The 20,449-nt window shown below is 43.1% G+C and overlaps 2 protein-coding genes across 2 annotated transcripts in view; both read right to left on the bottom strand.

Annotated features, from left to right (window-relative positions):
• The window catches only part of sptbn1 (spectrin, beta, non-erythrocytic 1), a 111,936-nt gene extending 103,045 nt beyond the window's left edge, over window positions 1–8,891 (bottom strand). The window contains exon 1 of the mRNA XM_088934404.1: window positions 8,740–8,891. The gene's annotated coding sequence lies outside the window, so the exon portion shown is untranslated. The remainder of the gene's footprint in view (window positions 1–8,739) is intronic.
• A 1,428-nt stretch (window positions 8,892–10,319) lies between these two features.
• On the bottom strand, window positions 10,320–19,036 carry LOC148819911 (ciliary microtubule inner protein 6). The gene is made up of 5 exons (XM_088934265.1): window positions 18,978–19,036; window positions 17,349–17,571; window positions 16,233–16,392; window positions 13,010–13,116; window positions 10,320–10,832 (listed from the first exon to the last, which is right to left on the bottom strand). The coding sequence occupies exons 1-5, from the start codon at window positions 19,034–19,036 to the stop codon at window positions 10,320–10,322; spliced, it is 1,062 nt and encodes a 353-aa protein (XP_088790391.1).
• Window positions 19,037–20,449: the final 1,413 nt, after the last annotated feature.

The raw sequence follows: 20,449 nt of genomic DNA, 5'->3' as shown, positions 1-20,449 counted from the left end.
CCCTGCTCGAAGCGCATGGCGGTGGGCTACTGTAACCAAGCATCTCACCCCAAGCCAGAGCATCTAACCACAGAGGAGAGTACTTTGTGTTTTTCTCGAAATCCCTTGAATAATGGCATGAAGTGAACGCAAGAGATTTCTTTACCGCCTTCCCATGCCTCAAGCAGTGTCTTGAGAAAAAAAGGCAGTAGTTCAGGAAACCACAAAATGAAATCAGAATGTGTTATATTAGGACGCAGACTGGTAGTGAAAAACATGGATGTGATCTGTTGCTCACTAGACTGACACAGGCTGACTCAAGACCCCCACTTACCAGCCCTGGGGCTGCTAGGAACTGGGATTGGAGGAAATACTGCACTATTGACTAGGAGCTGACGTACAGTATAAGCCAAGGAGTGAAGCGGTCATATTTACATTAGGACATAATGAAGCTTACAAATGTATTGCAGGGATTTCCAATTTAGGTTCAGTCCTCTGTACCGCACAGATCATGCTCAGTCCATCATCTTCTATACACGATCTCATACAATGTGCTGTGGCTCCAAATATCAGATTAGATTGTCAGACCCAAAACAATTATCAATGCCAAAGAAGGAAAAAAGAACAAACGTTGATGCAGAAATTTTGCAGGTCCGTAGCGTATATAAACAAGATGGCATATGAGGATATGAGACAGACCTGCTGTCCAAATTTTATACGTGTACTATGGACACAAAATGGGAACCACTGAGTCTGAAGAGGCTCCCTGTGACTTAAAAGTTTGGGTGAGGTGCTCTCAATCCTGAATGAAGGCAGTGCTTTAAACTCACTAATTAGCACAGGGTTCATACCAATCGGAAATCTCATTCAAGGGTTTAAGAGATGAAAACCAATGAAAAGAAAAGTCCTTAAAAAAGAAAATGGAAATAAATTTAGTGAGCCTTGAGCCTTGGATAGAGCAAAAACAGACTGATATAGAGAGCAGGACCCAGACTGAGAACTATGGGCATACACAACACGGGGAAGCAAACAGGCAGCAGGACGTTAGGATACATAGTTAGAGGTGTCAAATTTTAATCAAAAGGGAAAATAAAACTACCTACAAAACAAGATGGTAAGGGCCAGATCGTTCCGGGATCAGAAACTTGGACTTCTGGAAAACCTGCACATATAGTATCATTTTTAAGCCCATGTTTGGAACACCATATATAATTCGTTAAAAAAAACATGGTGCTGCTCTGGACTCAGTCCAGAGAAGAGCAACCAAGCACAATCCTAGGCTCAAAGGAATGTCCTACCCTGACAAGAGAAAAGAACTCAAATCTCCTTTCTTGAACAGAGGAGGAAGAGGGAACCTGAGACGAGTACTGTAAATCTTCAAAGGCACCGCCACGGTTATCCCTGCCAGTGAGACGTCCCCCAAGCCCAGCCTGCAGCCGGGCAGAGCGGAGCTCAGGACACCACCCTGCTGCACACACAAACCCACCCTGCAGAGCTCCGCACCAAACCAGAACCCATCCAGAGGCTGTGCACCGAAACGGGTTTCATCCGTCGTGTGACATTATGCTCACAACAGCCTTTTTTGAAAAAAAAAATTCAACAACGATGACATTATGTACAGCGGGGAGATTCAAATGACAAGCCTACCCCGGTGGAGCATGAAGAAGATGTAAACAGGCTGTGATGAGGAGGACAGGGAGTGAGGAGAGCCACTCCAGATGGATCAGCTCTCCTCCGCCTCACCCAGTCCCCACGGGTTAACGGACGGCTCACTTCCACAAGTTCAGATGTCAACAGCAAGGCGAGTTCGTGACTTCAACACACAAAGCCTACTTCCAGCCGCCTCCCTTGTTTCTCAAATAGAATCGACATTCTCTCATCGTCCGGCATCACAGGGGAACAACCAAGTCTGGCTCAGTGTTTCTTTGCATCGAGTTTGCCTACTTCATTTTGAATCATTCTTCTTCTCAGCCTTCAGAAGTAAAACTGCATGAAATATGCATTACCTGCATATGGGAAGCTAACAGCTAGTGGGCCTACAGTATGCCTTAGTACACATGAATAAAAACCCCTACAGAACAGTATCGACATGAAGCCTGCGCACTAAGCAGCACAAAACCAAACCAGGAGTTCAGTGCAGCTGTATGGGACTAGCTGAACAGCAGGGTGTGTGGTGGGTTTTTTTTTTTGCTGAGGGTTGTTGTTAAGTATGTCATTTTATCATCCGTTGTGTTTTAGCTTTATAACCTGGGAACTACTTAAAAAGTTAAAAACAAAAACAGAGTAACTTCATTTTAAGGTAGCAGTCCCGTGTTTTTACTCTGAGACAATTTTCTACGTGCGTTTACCACTTTTAAAAGAAGATGCCTCCATCAACCTCGTTTTGCCAACTTCTAACACATGGACGTGAAACACACCTACCCTTTCTGCATGAAGCCCCCAGTAATCGCCGCCTGTACGGTAACAGACCTCCCCAGTCCTAAGTGAAAATTCAATTAACATAATCCCCCTCAAGGTCACTTCATTATGGAGATTTTCTGAGAGACCACAGGGTCCCTATACAGGCCAGCAGGGTGACTGGGCACTTATCTGCTGACAGCTGGGGAAACATGTCCGAAATGGCAGGAATGCACGGCTGTCATTTCAGGGAGGTGGCCAGAGTCCCGTCACCCTTCCCTCACCCTTCCGCCACCCTGCTGTTCCCCCGGCAAACAGAGCCATGTGGCTCTCACCTGTCATTCCTCTCTGACAGCTGCCTGCGGGACCCCCCCCTGCCGCCCCCCCGCTGCCCCCCAACCCCACCAGCCTGAGCTCCGCACCCAAACACAGAGGCTCTGTGAGGGACAGCCCCCTCCCTCCTATTGCACAGGCACAGCCACACTGGAGCTGCCATTGCCCAGCTGCTTCCTCAGGCTCCCTTAGAGAACGATGCAACCTCTCAGAAAACAGAGCAAGACCCCTCCCAACCCACCCACCCCATACAGAGCGCCTTTCTGTGACACCCCCCATCTTTATCGATCCCTCCACCCAGCCTGGGGCGGGGGCGGAAGAGAAGTGGCCCGTGTTGGTGATTCAAGGAGACACTAGAATTTGTCGGCCAACATAACACCCATGTGTAAACTAACCACACGACACGCAGGCAGCGATGGCACACTGCTGTAGAAAGAAAACACTACCGTTGCAAATAAAATGAGGCAGAGACTCCCTGAAAGACTCTCAACTTGATTTTAAGGGTTTTAATATCCAATTAAGACTAAAAAGATCAAACGCAACTGTAAAAAGTGGGACCATGTTCCACTTGACTATGTTGTAAAAAGAGAAGTGCCAAAAAAATTAAAGTTTATTAAAGGTTAAATACGTATCTATTCATACAGTTTAAATGAGTAATCGGGGATGATGATATTAGTGGCTGAGATCCACAGTTGAGTTCCTTTCTCTCCCGAAATGGTTCCCCCAGATCCATCTGCTTGTGGCTTGAACTGGGAAGATTTCAACTCCAACAACAAACATTTGGATATTTTTTCCCACAAATGTGGACCACCAGGGGGAATTCCAGCCCTGTCCCTTTACTTCCTCTTGTAGGTTTAACAGTTGTAGGAATTCTGCAGGCTTCTCACTCGCAAAAACAAACAGGAAATTAAATATGTAGAAAAGAGCCTCATCTTTCATTCACACTTCTTCCTCCGCAGAGAAAGAAAAGAGCTGGACAGCTCTCCCACTGACCTTTCCAACACCCACAGTAAAGAACGCCTTTCTTCGAAAAAGACATTCTGCTAAATCCATGACCTCTGTAACATACTATATGAGCTAAACACTACTTTGCATTAAAACTGTCTAATTTAGAAAAGTAGGCGATTTTACAGGCAGACGCCAGCATATCCACTGTCATACCTTAGGAATATTTCCTAATCACAGCCTTCCTAACACTGGATCCATCTGCAACCCACGTTGGAAGAATTACTAGCACATCAGAATCTGATTTTACTGACCTCAGGTGGTCCAGACAAGCTGGATCCTCCAGCACATTTGGCTCTGCAGCTAACCCTAACTCCAGATAACACCATAACGGTTACTTACTAGACTAACTGTCAGAACAATGAGGGGTCACTTCCTGCAGTAGCATGTAAACCCCAGAACTCCCCATTGCTTCTGTAGGTTTTCAGTCATTGTTTCCATGATATCAAACCACTGTATCAGAAAAGACACAGGTTTGATACTGATATCGAAGTCACTTTGGCATAAATGCAGAAAGGCGGAGCAGTGGCTCTGGGGCTCAGGATCTGCGCCTGTGGCTGGAAGGTTGCCGGTTCAAATCCCGTAGCCGGCAGAGGAATCCTACTCCATTGGGCCCCTGAGCAAGGCCCTTAACCCCAACTGCTCCAGGGGCGCTGTACCATAGCTGACCCTGCGCTCTGACCCCAAGCTTCTCTCCCTGTCTGTCTCATAGAGAGCAAGCTGGGGTATTCGAAAAGACGAATTCCTAATGCAAGAAATTGTATAGGGCTAAAAAAGTGATGTTATGTTATTATGTTAACCAGTCAAGTCGAGCAAAAGTTAAAATATCCTGCCCAGAAGATGTACTCCACCTCAGCTCCATTCACCAGAAAATGAAAGAGATTTTCAAAGGCTCTACATCATGTCAAATACTGCCTCCAGAAAGAGTTTCTGATCAGTCAGAGAGAAACAGATCCACCCTTAACTGCACAGCAGACTGGGTTCATTCAAATTCTACCACTACTGTAGACCGTGCTGATGAAGCAGGACGCAAATATTATTTACTACTGTTTCAACACTACATGCCCCCACATCCAGACAACACCCTTCAAAGATCCACAACTCAATCTTGTTCAGTATTGATTCAGCTTTTACAGGACTTTAACTTGTAAAATCTGAAATGGACCAAACTACTATGCAACAGGAATCTTACTGGTTTCCCTACAGGTGAAATAAACTAGCCCATCTACCTAAAGAAAGGAAAGCAGTCCCCTGTGCCAGCCTTCATACTGTTCTTCTCGAGCACTGCTGGGGGTGAGAGCGCCAAGGTGCTCCCAGTAACTGTACAGCCGTGGTACTGCTTATGAGAACTGATCGCCCTCGTGCACTCAGCTGCCAGCACAGTCTGGGTAAACACAGAAGCAGCAGAGGAGAGAGGGGAGAGAGTCAGAGAGACGGTGAGCAAATGCGACAGATAAAAGACACAGGAGACACATGCACAGAAACTACATTCGGGGGAAAGGCAGCAGAGCGGGTGGACAAAAAAAGCAAAGCAACGAAAGCTCCAGTGAGGCAATGTGGTATCCGTCTCCTGATTAAAGATCCATATTTAGCCAATTCCGGAGTTTGGTGCGACTGCACTGGTTTCTGTCGCACTGTTCCATTTCCTATCTCCTGGCATCTCTCCAACACATTCCAGCCCTAAATCTGACTCCCTGGTGGGACTCGAAGCCACTTATCTTCTCCAGGACACATAGCAGGGAAGTTTCCCACATTGAAAGGCGACCCCACCCTCTCCGAAAAGCACACAGTCCCAAGCCCATGCAGCAGCCTCTTGGCCTAGATAGCGCAGAGCTCTGCCCAATTATCTGGACTGAATGAATGGCCTGTCCAGTCAGAAATGAACTGAAAAGCACACTTGAATGCCAAGCCATTAAATGACATAACATGGAAGCTTTCACACATGCATTCCTTTGGAATAATTTCACAAATTTCATAAAGGAAGACATTTGTGCCCCTTGGCCCAAACTAAAAAGCTGGTACAGTATTTACACAAAAACAGTGTAAAGGGCACACAGAATGATACCAAACTGAGAATTCACAGTCAGTGACTTTTTACTATCTGAAGGGGTGCCAATACAGTAACTTCACAAATTTCAATTGGGTATTAATTGAGGTGATTTTTAATTCTTATAATGGATACTACTTAATATAGCAATTTAAAACATTCTGCACGACACATCTGAGAAACACTGCCTGACCCAAACAACAGACTTTTACCAATATTTGATTCTGTACAATGAGCTTCTGCTTCAACATACCAGTTCAAACTGAATCGCACTGTTTAGTCAATGGCCAGTGAACTTCTAACGAATTTTAACTTTCTAAACACTAAATCCAACCTACAAGGCTCAGTACAACAATAATCTGCTTCCCCTGTCTCATGCCAAGAGATCTGCTCAGAGCTGCTGTTGCTGAAGTAGCCAATTAACTTGTTAAATAATTGCATCAGCAACAACATGACTGATAGGCAGATATCTGGGCAGATGACGTAAACCACTTCATTTCCATACTGCAAAAGAATCAAGATATTTCGAGAATCGGAGCTTAGAGTAAGATTTTACAGTGAGCCACGAAGTTTTGTTCTTCAAAACATAGAAAGATCTGGCAGGAAAGAGCAGCAGGCTCTTATTAAGGTGAATTTAAATGCTGCTTAGAAGTCATTAGCGCTTTTTGTATTCATCCCAGCTTTGTCTTACTTTTCACTCAAAGGTAATCCCCTACTACTGACTCCACGATGTCAAAGGTCATACTACAGTACGGACAACACCATTTGGTACAACTCCACCTCCCAGTCGTTCTAGGGGTTTGGGGAGGTCATGCAGTACATTCAGCTGTTCGGAGACCTTGAGATTTTACTTGTAATTATCCCAGATGTACAACATCAGCGTTAAACCTCACAGCAGCTGAACCTGTCCCCTATTTCAAATGAGAGAGTCTCAGCTGAAAAGGTTTCTCATGGTTCACTCCTGACCTACATATATCAACACATATTGTTGAACAAGGCTGGTCAATACAGTATGTTTACAGGCAGGGAGAAAAGTGAAATACATGAGACACTTTAAACAAGTCTTTCCTTTCTGGCCAACGTTGAGCCCTGCTGCTTCTGCATCTCCATTTTGAGAATTGATTTTTTGTGTGCTGACCGCGACGGGTACAGAGTCGCGAAATCCTGAAGGTCAGTTCCACGTTCCACTCTGGGACTGGCAAACTGCTGGCACAGTCATGTCACAAAGAAACATGCAGTCTTTTAACGTTTCCCCTTCCTCTCCAGCACAACACGCCATCCCCGAGGTCTAAACTGTGCTAGTGAGCTTGGGTGAGATACACATTTTATGAAGCAATACGGACAAATGCGTCAATAAAACGAGGGTGAAACGCTTCCACACTGACACGGCACTCCTATCGATATACCCCGGTTCACATCTGCCCTTCGAACCGGCCGAGAGCAGGTCAGTGTTACTGCTCTTTTCAATCTCAATGAGGCCAAAGCCCGTGTTTTTGAACAGAAATGTATGTGCGCGGTTATGTATTTCGTTCATCGCCGACGAGTTCTTGCCTTTTCCCCCACCAAAAATCCCATGCATCTTCTGCACCCTAACGTAGCTCGCGTATAACCCCACCCCAGTGCTGCCCGTAGTGTCAGATAAAGGCTCAGGAGCCGCAGGCTGGACTCCATCTGACCGCATTGGAGCTGCAGTATTGCAACGTTTTACTCAGCACACCTCCTCCTGCACTGCCGGGGAAGAAAAAAAAAACCCATAAATACGGCATCACGCAGGAGCAGCAGCAACGCCTCCGAATTCAAACCCAGAAGGAACTGGGTTTTATCCGAGAATACGTTATACCAGCACAGCGCCCCGAAAGAAATGTTGACCCAGATGGGCGGGGTGTTTCAGAGTCCCCGGGGAGAACGAGCAACCTGTGGAAAGTGCTTACCTACGAAGGTGACTAATTTAGGTCGCAGGGCTCTCTTCATCCTCGCTCACTCAGACCTGATCCGATAGTTTCAACGCACCTTCGAAGGCAACCCTCCCGATCTAACGCCGCGCATTGCTACATCGATATTTTAAAGCGCACTGCGAGCTGTACCACGCAGAAAAACACCGCAGAACGCGAACGCCGCGCCAGCATCCTGCACACTGTAAAACACACCTGTGCGTGTGCGAGGCACCATCACAACCTGGAAGAGCTCGAAAGGGGGCTGCAGTCCTTCTGAAAACTAATCGTATTTACGACAACTGACTCAACAAACACTCGAAGTCGAATTATTTACATCAAAATATGGCGAGGAATCGTGGGGGGAACCCACGCATTTCCAAATATCGTCACAAAATAGCTGTTACCTACTGAATTACCGAAGCAAGCTGCTTAACCGCGACACACACGGTGCCTCCTAGCTCAGCAATCAGATCCGCACGACCACGCCTGTTTCCATCCTTACTGTACTGTACCGTTATAATCCCAACCTGGTAGGAAAACGTCCATGTTGCCGTGGTGTCGGCTGATTCTGCGTGCCTACAAAAACGTCAAAATAACACCGCAAACACCGCAAAATCGGACGAAAATGAACACGCCGGTGCACCGCCGTTACGCGTCTCTCGCGCTTCAGAAATAAAGCGACTTCATTTTCTTGAAAACCCAAAGGGGAAAGAGGGAAAAATACACGAAATTCGAAACTGCAAGCTCGGACCTGGCGCTGTATCCTATTTTCTGCGGCAAAGAATCCGTGCAAGTTCGCACATTTGTGCAATTTTTCCATAGATAAACGGAAAGCTGCGCTCCCTTCGAAGTCTCCCGTTTGTTCCTGCGTAACTAACAGCATCATACAGTAAAGCCATTTTTAACTCAGTAGTAACAATGTTTACAGCAGTCGGTCTGTTCTTAACGAAGGTGTGGGTCTGCATTGTTTCCAACCCCACCAACGGAAAGCCGACCAATGCGCAAACCTTTTTTTTTACCATAAAAGTGGTTAGCAATACTTACCCACCAAGGAACACACGATAATGTCCAGCACCTAGAAAAGCCCACGATACGCGCAAACGCAAGCAGGGAGGCTGGATGTGAATCGCAGGGAGTGACTACAGGAATCCGCACTGCCTCCTCTTGCTACACCAGCAAAAGCCAACTGCTGCACTGATTCACAGAGGGGCGGAGAGAGAACGGCACACTAGCGCTCACGCTCGAGCCAAAAAAAAAATCAGTCCCCGGTTTCGCGCAAGCCAGTTAGTTACATGAGCAGCGAAAAGCAGGGAAACAGAGTATGGGATGGAGGTACAGAAGCAGATTGTGTCTGATTACAAGTCAATGTCGTTTCCAAGCAACGGGCCTTGACTGCTGCTACACATATCTACAGTATATAAACGTGGCAATTTTTCAGGATAGTTAATAATATCGCTAAGAGAAGTGATTCGCCTGGTTCCTGGCTCCAGCTCTCCTCAAGCTGGTAAACATCTTCTTGAGCAGCAGAACTGTCGACGAGGTTACATTCAGTCTCTTCAGGTCGCTACCTGGGGCAGGTCAATGGGATATTTGAACATGTCACACACACACACACCACACGGTGAAGGTATGGCTTTTATTCGGATTCAGAAAATGACTGTGCAATATCAGATTGTTATAAAAAAACCAGGTGGCCAGATGAGAAGACAGATGATTTTACAGCTAGAATATAATCTTGTATAGCCACACACAACTCTGAAGTTATGATGCATGAAGTATGCTCATAACCTTGACTCACTTGCTACTTCTCCTTCTGCAATCGCCAGTCTTGTTTTGAAAGCTGATACCTTGTCCAACATGATGTCTTTCCTTATCTTGCATACTGTTCAATTCTTGTTTTGCCTAAAATCATCTGTTTTCCACTTCACAAGATTTCTTTGGGAAATTAAACAAAACAGTTTTAATCCATGAAGCCACACAGTTGGTTATCTCAGCATGGTTCGGTTTCCATGGTTACAAGAAGCCCCCTTGAAGTCATCTCATGTGTACTTCCTCTGTACTTAACTTAGCTGCTGCCCTGCCCAGCCCGCATGGTAAAGGTTCCAGCTACTCTGGTTTACAGTGCTGAAGCCGATTCAAAACATTGTCAACAGCAGCATACAAGTGCAGGAGTACTTCCAGGGCCAGAGCAGAGCCACAGACCATCTGCTGTAAAGCAAATCTAATTACTGCAAACCAAATAGCAGAAAAACCATACTGAGAAAGAAGCAAAAAAAATCCAAAATCAACAAACCATTTCCAACTGCTACTATGCATGCTTTCTGGAATAAGCCAAATAAAATGTGATGTTTGGCATCCTAATGCATAAGATAGATGCTTTCCTGATTTATAACAAGTTTTTCTGCATTACAGTACATTACACAACTGTTTACAGGAAAAACTTTAACATTTCTCTTAAGATGCTGAATGTACATGCACAAACATTTTAATAAGCACACAGATGTTAGGAAAACAATAAAGGACAGAATAATGCAGCCTAATACAGCAGCAAGATCGATACAATCTAATATGTCAGATCAAAGGGGAGTGCAGCTGCTGCCATCAAAATGCTTTCACTGTTCAAGCTAACTCTGTACTGGTGTCAGCTGGTGTCTGGGGTTATTGTCAGCGCTTGGATCAAGCAGGCCCACTTGTGCGTCGGCTAAAGGCTGCTTGATTACTGCAGCAGTTTTGGGTACAGCACTAAAGTTGGTATATGTGCTGTCGGTCCAGTCCTGGAATTTCTCTCGAGGAGCAGCTGGAGTTGCCTGAGAGGGAACCGCCTCCTTTTTGGAAGGAACGCTGTCCAGTCCAGCTGTCTGAGGAACGCCTTGCCTAGTTTTCTCTCGGGCTGGAATCCTGGGATAGGCCCGCGTGGCCTCCTCCAGGCCCCCTTTAGAGAAGCCAGCTCCAGCGTCCGACATCTGCCGAGGATGCTGCGAGACCAGCTCTGGTGAGGTCATCCGGCTTCCTCCCTGGGCCTTCTGCTGCGCCGGTACAGAGCGCGACCTCTCAGCAGTCAGGAATGCGTCCGCTCCGCCGGGAGCCCTCGGCTTGCTTGCCGGCTTTATCTCTGTCCACACAAAGGCTCCATGGCGCTGGAAAGGGAAACAAGCTTGAAGTTAACCAGGGAAGAGTGAGCGGGGCTGAGCCGCGCAGCTGTGCCTGAGTTCATTTCTGAGTTCAAGGGCTGGCAGGTTTCCACTTGCGTCCCTCTCCCACTCCACTGGCTGTAAGCCTGAGAGAGGGTGGGGAGTTGTGGGGGCAGCAGCGAATAATGGCTATTCTGTCACGCCACGCTATTCATGGAATGGATGTATGGGAGGAAAACCTGAACAGAGGCAGTAAACCAAACGCAAAAAGAGAGGGGAGGAGGGACTTTCCTGCACTTTAAGGCCCTTCAACATTTATCACACGAATGCATCTGCCTTCCATTGCATTTGTGCTCGAGTCCCATTCCATTTCATCCCCCGCACATCAGGTTTCTATGGATACAGACTTTTTATTCGTTTTTGTTTTTTAAAACCGAACCACTCGAGCTCTGAAAACTGAATTATAATCGATTTTTCTATATGAATCAGAAACGGCTGGATGTTGTCTTAAGGAAATCTAAACTACCATGAGTCAAGATCACAACATGATGTTGCAACATCTGAGATACCTCTTTAGCTCATAGGAAATGGGGTATGAATATCGCAGACATGAAGGTAAAGGTCATCTCCCAGAGACGTTTCATTATAATAGAAACTAGGTTTACTCTTTCACCTGCAATAAAATAATAATTTGCATGTAGTATACTTCTTTTAGAACCATTCTTTGACAAATGCTTCGACACTCCCACTGTGTTGTGCTTACAAAACCACTGCCAGATGAGCAAATATTAAAACCAGAAAACAAAATTCAAAAGAAAACTATTGTGAAGTTACAGCAAAAATGCTCATCGGGGCGCACACCAATTCAAATCATGGAGTCGTGAATCAATTGCCCAGGGAAAAGGCATTGTCTCTGTACACTCCAAGTACACATCCAGTACTTGAAAAATCAATTTTCTTTGCATGAGGCTTATTTCATGTTCACCGAGGAGAATCCACTTTCAAGCAATGGGTCTGTACCTTGTGACTGGCAGGTGAGCTGAGCATTGATTTGGTCCAGTTCTCAAAGATGGTTTGCAATAATTGACAGTGTGATGTCAGTATGCAATGGAAACGGATACATTTAAAAGAAGAAGAAGGCTCCACAGCCGAAACATTGTGTTTTCTTTCTTCTCTTTTCAGCAGGGAATAAACCTACTACTTGTTCCTTTGCAGCCTGTGCATGCTGACGCAGCTCCCCACCTGAACTAATGTAAAAGAAGCCAAGTATGCTCAAGGAGTTTAACCATAGAGCAGGTTTCCCCAAATCTCCTTAAATCATTGGTGAAGAAGGGTTCAATTGGTCAAATTCAGTCTTAATTTAGATAGGTTTTGTGATGATGTGAGGAGACCTACAACATCTGCTAGACTTGTGGACTTTGAGGATCAGATCTGGGGAGCCGTGCTACAAGGGGGTACCCACTCAGTGGGTAATAACGCATGGCTTGATCCCAGGTACAGGAGCTAGAGAATCAAGAAGAGGCTGAAATGATCTAGAAGTATCGAGGCTAAGGATCACAGGCCCAGAAACAACGTGCAGCCTTTTCCTATGGAGAGTACAAGAAGTGGAACGCATGTGGAAACTCAAGTTTTCAAACGTTGTCAAGGCAACCCTGCTTCTACCACCAGACTGGCAATTAAAATGAATGGACTATAATTGTTTTTTCTCCAGTTGAAATGAACCGAGCTTCGACACAATTAAAACAGTCCTCTCATTTCAAGCCCTGAAGACTCCTTTTTAAGTGTGAGTGCTACTAATACAATACCGTATTGTTAAGATTCAAAAAGGAAAGGATTATTATTTTAGAATAATAACAATTAACATAGGTATGCAATGTCTGTATCAGACACTTCAAAATTTATGGAGGTGTGACTCACAAGTCCAAATTCTAGTGCACTTAAGGTCATATACAGTAAGTAGCATTAATATACTGTAGTAAAGAAAGTCTAGATTAAATCATATATTGTATATGACAGCTGTGCCAACTACAGCTACTAACCCACTGCTTGTTGGAAACAATTTAGGTTTAAAGAAGAAAAACTAAAATTACAGTCGTGCTAGAGATTCTGGTTAAGGTATTGACATTTTATGAACAGTATTCCTTATCCTGGCTTTTCTAAATATACAATGCCAAATTCCTTACCTTTCCCTGATAAGGTTGGTTTTGTAACTTCCTGGAATCATACTGATGAATAAACGACATCTGCTCCAGCAAAACCTTGGTATGTGCAACAGGACTCACCGTGGGAACTACAGAAAGCAAGAAAGGTACAGCAGTAATGATGCCAGCAATAATACTGACAACTACACACAATAATACTGTCCGGTTGAAATCTGAATGGTAATAATTTGTCTATATATACATGTACTATAGGAGGGGACCACTTCATTCAGCACAGCAGGTCAGGGGGAGATATGAGGACTTACTTCACTAGATGAATTAGGGGAGAACTTTAGCACAGAGTGTTACCACATTTGGTTAACAGCTTTTCAGTTTATACACGTGATGGCACCACCCACAGAAGAGTGTCCCCTATCACCATACTGGGACACTGATTCACAGTGGTTTGGACAACAAAACTTTGGACAACAAGGAAGGGTTCCACCTACTGGTCCACCAGTGCCATTTGCTGCCACAACCTAGTTTTCTTTAGTGGTCTATTCAGGTAATACATCCAGTACCGACCAGGCCTAGTTTTGCTGACGTTTTAAGATCTGAAGAGATTATGCCACAGAATAGTAACTCTTGTGCTTTTGATTTAATCTGGGTTCCACTGAAGTGAGAGCTTGGTTCAACAAAGAAGCCTATAATGCTCTTATAAATAGCTTTGTCTAGAAATTACTTTTTCTTCTAGGAAATGAAAATGCATATCTAATAGTGTTGCTTATTCTATTCACAAATTAGAAAAGAAACCAACAAGGTGCCAAATAAACAACCTAAGAAATATGGGAAAACAGGCTTTATTCTTCCCAGAGGGTTTGATAGCAATCTGGAGCATCTTTCTGGCAGACTCAGACATGAACAAATGGCGCATTAAAGAAACTGGGCTGATCAACAAGACAGCCTGATACTCCTTCCATCAGAGCAATAATATTCTTGTTCCTTCCTGTAAAATACGGAATAATATTCAGACATATCATAATTCAATTTACACAAAGATGCACAGGGACCCAGCTGTGTTATAGCATGGAAAGGCATTACCACATATTGAAAATGATAACTAAAACACATACTCTACAGATTATTCATTGAGTCTATAGTAATGTGAACACAGGATCTTGTTTTTACACTTACATTGTTTTATTTCTGTGTTTTATTTCACTGGATTTGTTAAGACTTATGGTATAGTGTTTTCATTGTTGGCATTTGTCTCAAAGCATTTCAGGTAAATCAAGACATTGCAGTTAAGTTTAATGAATCAATAGTAAAACTTAAAATTGTTTCCTACAAGTCACTATGCATTGTCAGTAAGAAAAACTTGATAAATTTTATCACTGACAGCGCGATATCTATGTCTACTAGTAAGAGTTATGCGTTAATCCTGACTGCATTTTTAAATTTTTGTTCCAAAAACTGCAACAGGGTAAAGTTGTATGAACAGTAAGTCTAAATACCATTACTCAGTTTAATACAGTATACATGATATATACTCACAGATATTAAAATGTAACAAATAAGTATTGGAACCAATAGAATTAGTTGAGTATTTAATGCCTATCCGTATAATTTTACATATACTGTACTGTATATACTCTCTAACATCAAAAGCAAGCAAACAAATTGAAGACTGACTTCAAGCCATGTCTGTCACATGCCACCTTAAAGTTCTCAGTTTTGTTAAGTTATTTACAGCCTCCATCTTTACACTGACATAATTAGCGGAATGAATTGCATTTCTTTGTGCTACAATGGATCCAGGCCAGGAAAGCTTAAGGACACTGAAATATAATAAGATAAAAACAAAGGGTGCTCTGAGAGCAAACCTAAAAGACCTGAGGTGTCTGAGTCGAAATGTAATTGGTGGAGCCAGTACAATCTGATAAGTATTCCACAGTGAAAGATACTAGCAGGCAACAGGACATGCAATATCGTTTATGTGAGGCAGCTTTTTATGTGTGGGGCTCACTGAAACAAATTAGTCTCAAATAGTACAACTCACACAATACTGATTATAAAGTTCTTTTTAAACCTTGGGATTCACGAATTTCTAGAGAAAACTACTTTCACATCTGTTAGTAGTGAGTATAAGGTTGCAAAGGAACAAGTAAAGGTTTATTCCAATGCTGAAAGGAGCACTAGAGAAACACAACATTTTGACCGTGGAGCTTTCTTCAGGTGTCTGATACCTGAACCAGCTGTCTGACACCTGAAAAAGGCTTCACAACCGAAAAGTTGTTTTTCTTCTCTTTTCAGCAGGGAATAAACCTTTACTTGTTCCTTTGCAGCCTGCGCATGCTGATGCAGCTACCTATGTGAGTATAAGGTTAACTTGTGCTTATTTGTTACAGAAATGTAAAGCTGCCTATTACACTGTTAAACTCATAAAGTTGTTCAATCAATTTTAAAGTCTCATAACCCATCCTGCATCCTAGAGTCTAGACACTATCTAAAATTATAGCATATTACCAAAATCAACACAAGGAAAAAACACATTCATTTTTTAAATTATTTCTATTTTCTTTTAAACTATTATAAATATTGAAGATACAGCATACAGTATATTGTACCCATCGCAAATGTCACACTCATTTCTCCAATGTTGCAGAAAAGCCAAATGTCAATAATCGTTCTCCAGGTGTACTTGTAAGGGAAAGGAGTATGCTCAGATCAGATATTGGGATTTACAGTGAGGGGATGTTTTTATTCTGCTGTGAGATTAGCATCATTCTACAAAAACTGATTGAGCCTTATCTTAATGGCCTTTATACAGACTAATGTACATACTGTACAGTAGTGCAAATCATATTTCTTAATATGTATAGGCATGAGATCTAGTACAGGCTATAGTTGGGTGGGTTCTGATCACTTTAAAGTTGTTGCAGTTTTCACAGCAACTTGTAAAGGAGTAGAGATGATACTTTTGTGATTCAAACTAGGCCATTTTAGTTTTTTTTACAAACAAAAAATAAAACAAAATAAATGGAAAAAAGTAAATATATTGCTTGCCAGTTGTTAAACAATTTAAAGCTCTTAATACATTGCAATTTGAATGGGATGTTTCTTGTGAGGCCTCTTAAAAATATCTGCTCAGAACTGACTACTAATCTTGAATACTCTGAACCTAAATGAATACAAACTCAAGGTTTACAATATATGATTATATATTAGATGTATTAAACAGAAAATACATGAAGAAACTATATACCAATTCCCGAAGATGGGGACTTATTTGGGCTGTTTCCGTATCTTGTGCTTGGAGCACAAGACTGTAGCAGCCCCTGGAAGTCCGTGCGCTGCGTGCTTGCTCTGCTGTAGGGGGGGTCATGTCTGACATTTTGTCCAGTCCCATTTGGCCACCAGTTACACTGAGAGAGATAATATAAACTTAATGTAATTTTTAGAGTATAAACTACGCAGTCTAAGTCATTTGATTCAAACTTAAAAAAAACACTCCACAGCACAGTAAAGTTGTACAGTGAAATAAAATATTCTTCTAAAAAAGCTCAGCTGTTCTCAGTTCAATTCAATCAAATGAATCTGACAAATTTGTTTCCTGTCCTAAACCTACAATAAAAGCAATTGGTTGCCTGTTGTTTGTGCAGACACGTGGCAAATGTCAAGTTACAGAATGCCAGATCAGAATATTAATGATTGTAATGAATGATCAATATTTTTTTTTATCATTTCTATCCATGAGATTGCTGAGACCTACAACGCTGTGCTTTCCTTTTTTCTTTTTTTAAACATTTATTAATAATGCAATGTGCACAGTAAGCAAAACACAACATAAACATATAAGACAGGGTATTCCGACACACCGGAATGCCGTACTTTCCTGGTTAGCATCATTATGTCTGCACGACTGGACTCCAGCCTGTGTGGCCTGGAGAGCTCACGGTGCTGTAGGGGATGAAGTCATGAAAGACGCCACACTGGCCATGTGCTACCTCATTGTGAAAGAGTATCCCAGAGCCAAGGTCTAGAAGAACTATGCGTGTCTGATGGTGACATGTATTGTTTTTAAATTATTCATCAAGAGTTCAAAAGGTGTCACAATGTTTGTTAAGAAGAGAACTCCCAGCAGCAGGTCAAGGGATCAAGGCCGAATGCAAGCAATTGTTAGGAATTTCCCATCACAGATGTCAAGTGATTTGGCTGGTTGCTGTTTAATGCAGCTGCCAAAGTAAAGAATTCACAAGCTTGTGAGTCTTGACAGTTACAATAATTATACTGTTAATGCACTGTAATGTACATATACAAAAAGACAAGTAGGGCACTGTGCCCAACTTTTTGGCCAATAAAAAATGAAAAATTCTCATACCTGATCAGCCATTGTACTGTCTGTTTCCATGTGAAATATCGGAGCATTGAGACTTCTGGCATTAGTTCTTATGAATTTAGCATAGTAGGGGTGCGGTATATGGTGCGTGTCTTTTAAATTCTGTTGTTCTGAGTCTGTCCTCCGAACTGGGTTATTTTTACAGCACTGGTCCAGTTCCAGTCTTTCTGATACATTTTCATCAAAAATCCTGAACGTATTGGAGCTGAAAAGATGAAGGAAACAACCAGCAGTTTGATATTACAGAACATTTGGTTTGAAACTTGTCAAATGAAAAGGACATTTTTTTACTGATCACTCCAAAGGTTTTTGCTCTGTGGTTTAGCTCAACTTGCTTTAATCCTGCAGATCAGGCAGAGCGGTAGCACTGTGGCTAAGGATCTGTGGCTGCGGTTTTAAGGTTACTAGTTCAAATCCTGCAGCCAGCAGAGGAATCCTACTCTGTTGGGCCCCTGAGCAAGGCCCTTAACCCCAGCTACTCCAAGGGCACCATATAAATGGCTGACCCTGTGCTCTGACCCCAGGCTTCTCTCCCTGTCTGTGTGTCTCATGGAGAGCAAGCTGGGGTATGCGAAAAGACAAATTCCTAATGCAAGAAATTGTATAGGGTTAATAAAGTGATCTTATCTTATAACATGTCTAATCTTCTGAAAAAAACAAGAAAAATCAAATAAGGTTCACCTTATTGCAAAAGTGTCACATTGAGATAACTGCATTAAACTTCTTTGGCAACTTTATCAAAACATTTTAAAAAGACAAAATATAAACTGCAGTCCTGCTTATTTAAAATTTCCACCCTAAACTACTCGCCTTCCAGGTCTCTATTATGCTGAGAAAACCTTTCCCCAGAAGATCTAAAGGCCAGGTCAGTTGCTTTCCATCTTAAGGTTTCACCTCCACCAGGCTCATATGCAACAGTTTTTTGGGGGGTTGGTATGGGTGGGCACGCACACAGTGTCGACCCGGGCTCACGGACAGCCTGTCTGAGCCAGCAGCCCCGATCAGGCGGAGAGGCGAGAGCGACAGCTCCGGGTCAGAGGGGAGCTGCAGGGAGGCCAGACCGAGCAAGCGAAGAGAGAGGACTCCTCTCGCACCCAGCCACGGCATCTTGAATGGGCTAGCAGTCAGGACCCCAGCTCAACATGTCGGCGGACAAGTCTTTTCAAATTGTTCCAAACGAATGAACAGTCCCGAGTAGTAGTAGTAGTAGTAGTAGTAGTAGTAGTAGTAGTAGTAATAATAATAAGAATAATAATAATGCACATTCAAAATGTATGCTTTCTGTCACCTCGTTTCAGTTCATCTGAAATGTCTCGGTAAACAATTGCCCTTAACAGATATGAGCAGTTACTGTATGTTTTTTTAAAAAATACTATTCTGCAAAACACTTTACCCCGTGTTTCACGGCTTTTTTCACCGCTTCGATATTATGATCGAAAACACATCGAAAACATTTTTTTTTTAAAAGTTGAAAACTTTTTTTCAGCGCATCTCTTCTGAAAGCGTTCAGCTGCTGCAGGCGCTGAAGCCGAACCGACACGCACGACGTCTCTGCACCCATTTCCCCAGCTGGTCTGCTCGCTCTGCAACTCTCCACCTAGTAATACTCACTGGAATGTTTCGGGAACTTTTTTCTTTCTTGGCAGGTAGATCTCGCCAGACCGATACATTTTTGCCTAAAGAAGGAAATTTCGGGGGAAAAAAAACAAGCTGCGGCCGGTGCCATCAGTTTCCTTGTGAGTTGCCAGGCAACCGGCGTCTCCAAGCACGCGCACGCACTCAACAGGTGGACTGGCCGTGCGGTCGTGTCACATGACCGCTGCACAACTCTCACAGTGACTTTCCTTTACTTAAATTTAAGCGTTTCTGCGCAATGAACTTGCCTTGTGAGTCGTGCCCTTTTTTTATTCTAACCCAATGTGCATTGGTATTAACAAGTGTACATTTAATAAATCATTTTGAATTAAAATATAAACATTTCAGAGTTCCCGTGCCATATTATAAGGTACAAATTATATTTCCATTGTAAAAAATAAAAATTATATATATATACACACGAAACTCAGTCAACACTGGCAGAACTTAACCATGGCTTGTTGGTAGGTACTGTACAATGATGAAAGGACAGTGAGGGAGAAGAATTAAGTCAGGGAAGGAAGTGTTTATAGTTTTTATGAGCAGGTAGGGGTTTAGGTTCCCATATACTGGAGGTGGGGAGGGTGATGAAAACTGTTCTGAACAGATCTTTTCATCACCCTCAACTAGAAAACACCGTGAATTTTCATTCTAAACAACTTCCTTCTTCAGGCAGATGATGTCATCCGTGTGTTTTTTCCCCCTTGTAGAGAAAAGCGTCAAGAGGGACTTGAATTGGAGAATGTGACCACATTTGTGGATGAAATATTACGATTCGAAAAAAAAAGATGACTTCAGGGGTGGAAAAAAAAGATATCACTTGCACAATAAGTTCTTTCCAGATGAATTCAATCATTGTGTGTTGCATAAAGGTCCGGTGAGCTCATTGTGCTCAAAATGTTGGAGGGTCTCCAACAGATTTTTTGCGCTCACACCCTGCTGTCCTGCGGCTGTGTTCTGTCCAGCCAGAACAGGAGGGACTGGATCAAGTGCTGTAATAGGAGTTACTTCATGATTGTTTTCAACTGCTGTCAACAGGCCATCAGCTACACATGATTCCTTGCATATTAATGGGAAAATGCACATCACAGACAAATGGAAGCCTTCATCCACACGCTGTTCCTTCTATAAGGTTACATGCTAAATTTGAACTGTCCAGGTCAGATTGTCTTTCTCCACTACAGCCCACACCTGGTCAAGGGTGAGATGTGATTAATAAAGAAAAGCCCATGATGTTCGTGTTCAGCTCACCTGTCAAACCTAAAATCAGAAACAGCAAGGTTATATGATGTTCTATAAATTGGACTTGGCACATTTAAAAAAAAAACAAAACCACCTCATTTCCTCCACGATGGTATTTCCCCTTTTCTCTAACCCCAGCTCTTTGAGGTTAATGCTGAATAAACTTAATCCTGAGAATTAACCCTGGGGTGTCTGGTTTGTGGAGG

Source organism: Atractosteus spatula, chromosome 15 (assembly GCF_055471065.1).
Source record: "Atractosteus spatula isolate fAtrSpa1 chromosome 15, fAtrSpa1.hap1, whole genome shotgun sequence".
Taxonomy (NCBI): domain Eukaryota; kingdom Metazoa; phylum Chordata; class Actinopteri; order Semionotiformes; family Lepisosteidae; genus Atractosteus; species Atractosteus spatula.
Note: the sequence above shows the minus strand (reverse complement) of the source record. Positions and strands in the feature narration are given on the sequence as shown.

What these genes read in the sequence shown, in the direction of transcription:
- LOC148819911 (XM_088934265.1), bottom strand. Translation starts at nt 19,036, where the DNA reads ATGTATCGGTCTGGCGAGATCTACCTGCCAAGAAAGAAAAAAGTTCCC. An exon ending in ACAGTACAATGGCTGATCAG is followed by an intron (nt 16,393 to 17,348) that starts GTATGAGAATTT and finishes TATCTCTCTCAG; the next exon opens with TGTAACTGGTGGCCAAATGG. An exon ending in ACCAACCTTATCAGGGAAAG is followed by an intron (nt 10,833 to 13,009) that starts GTAAGGAATTTG and finishes TTCCCTTTCCAG; the next exon opens with CGCCATGGAGCCTTTGTGTG.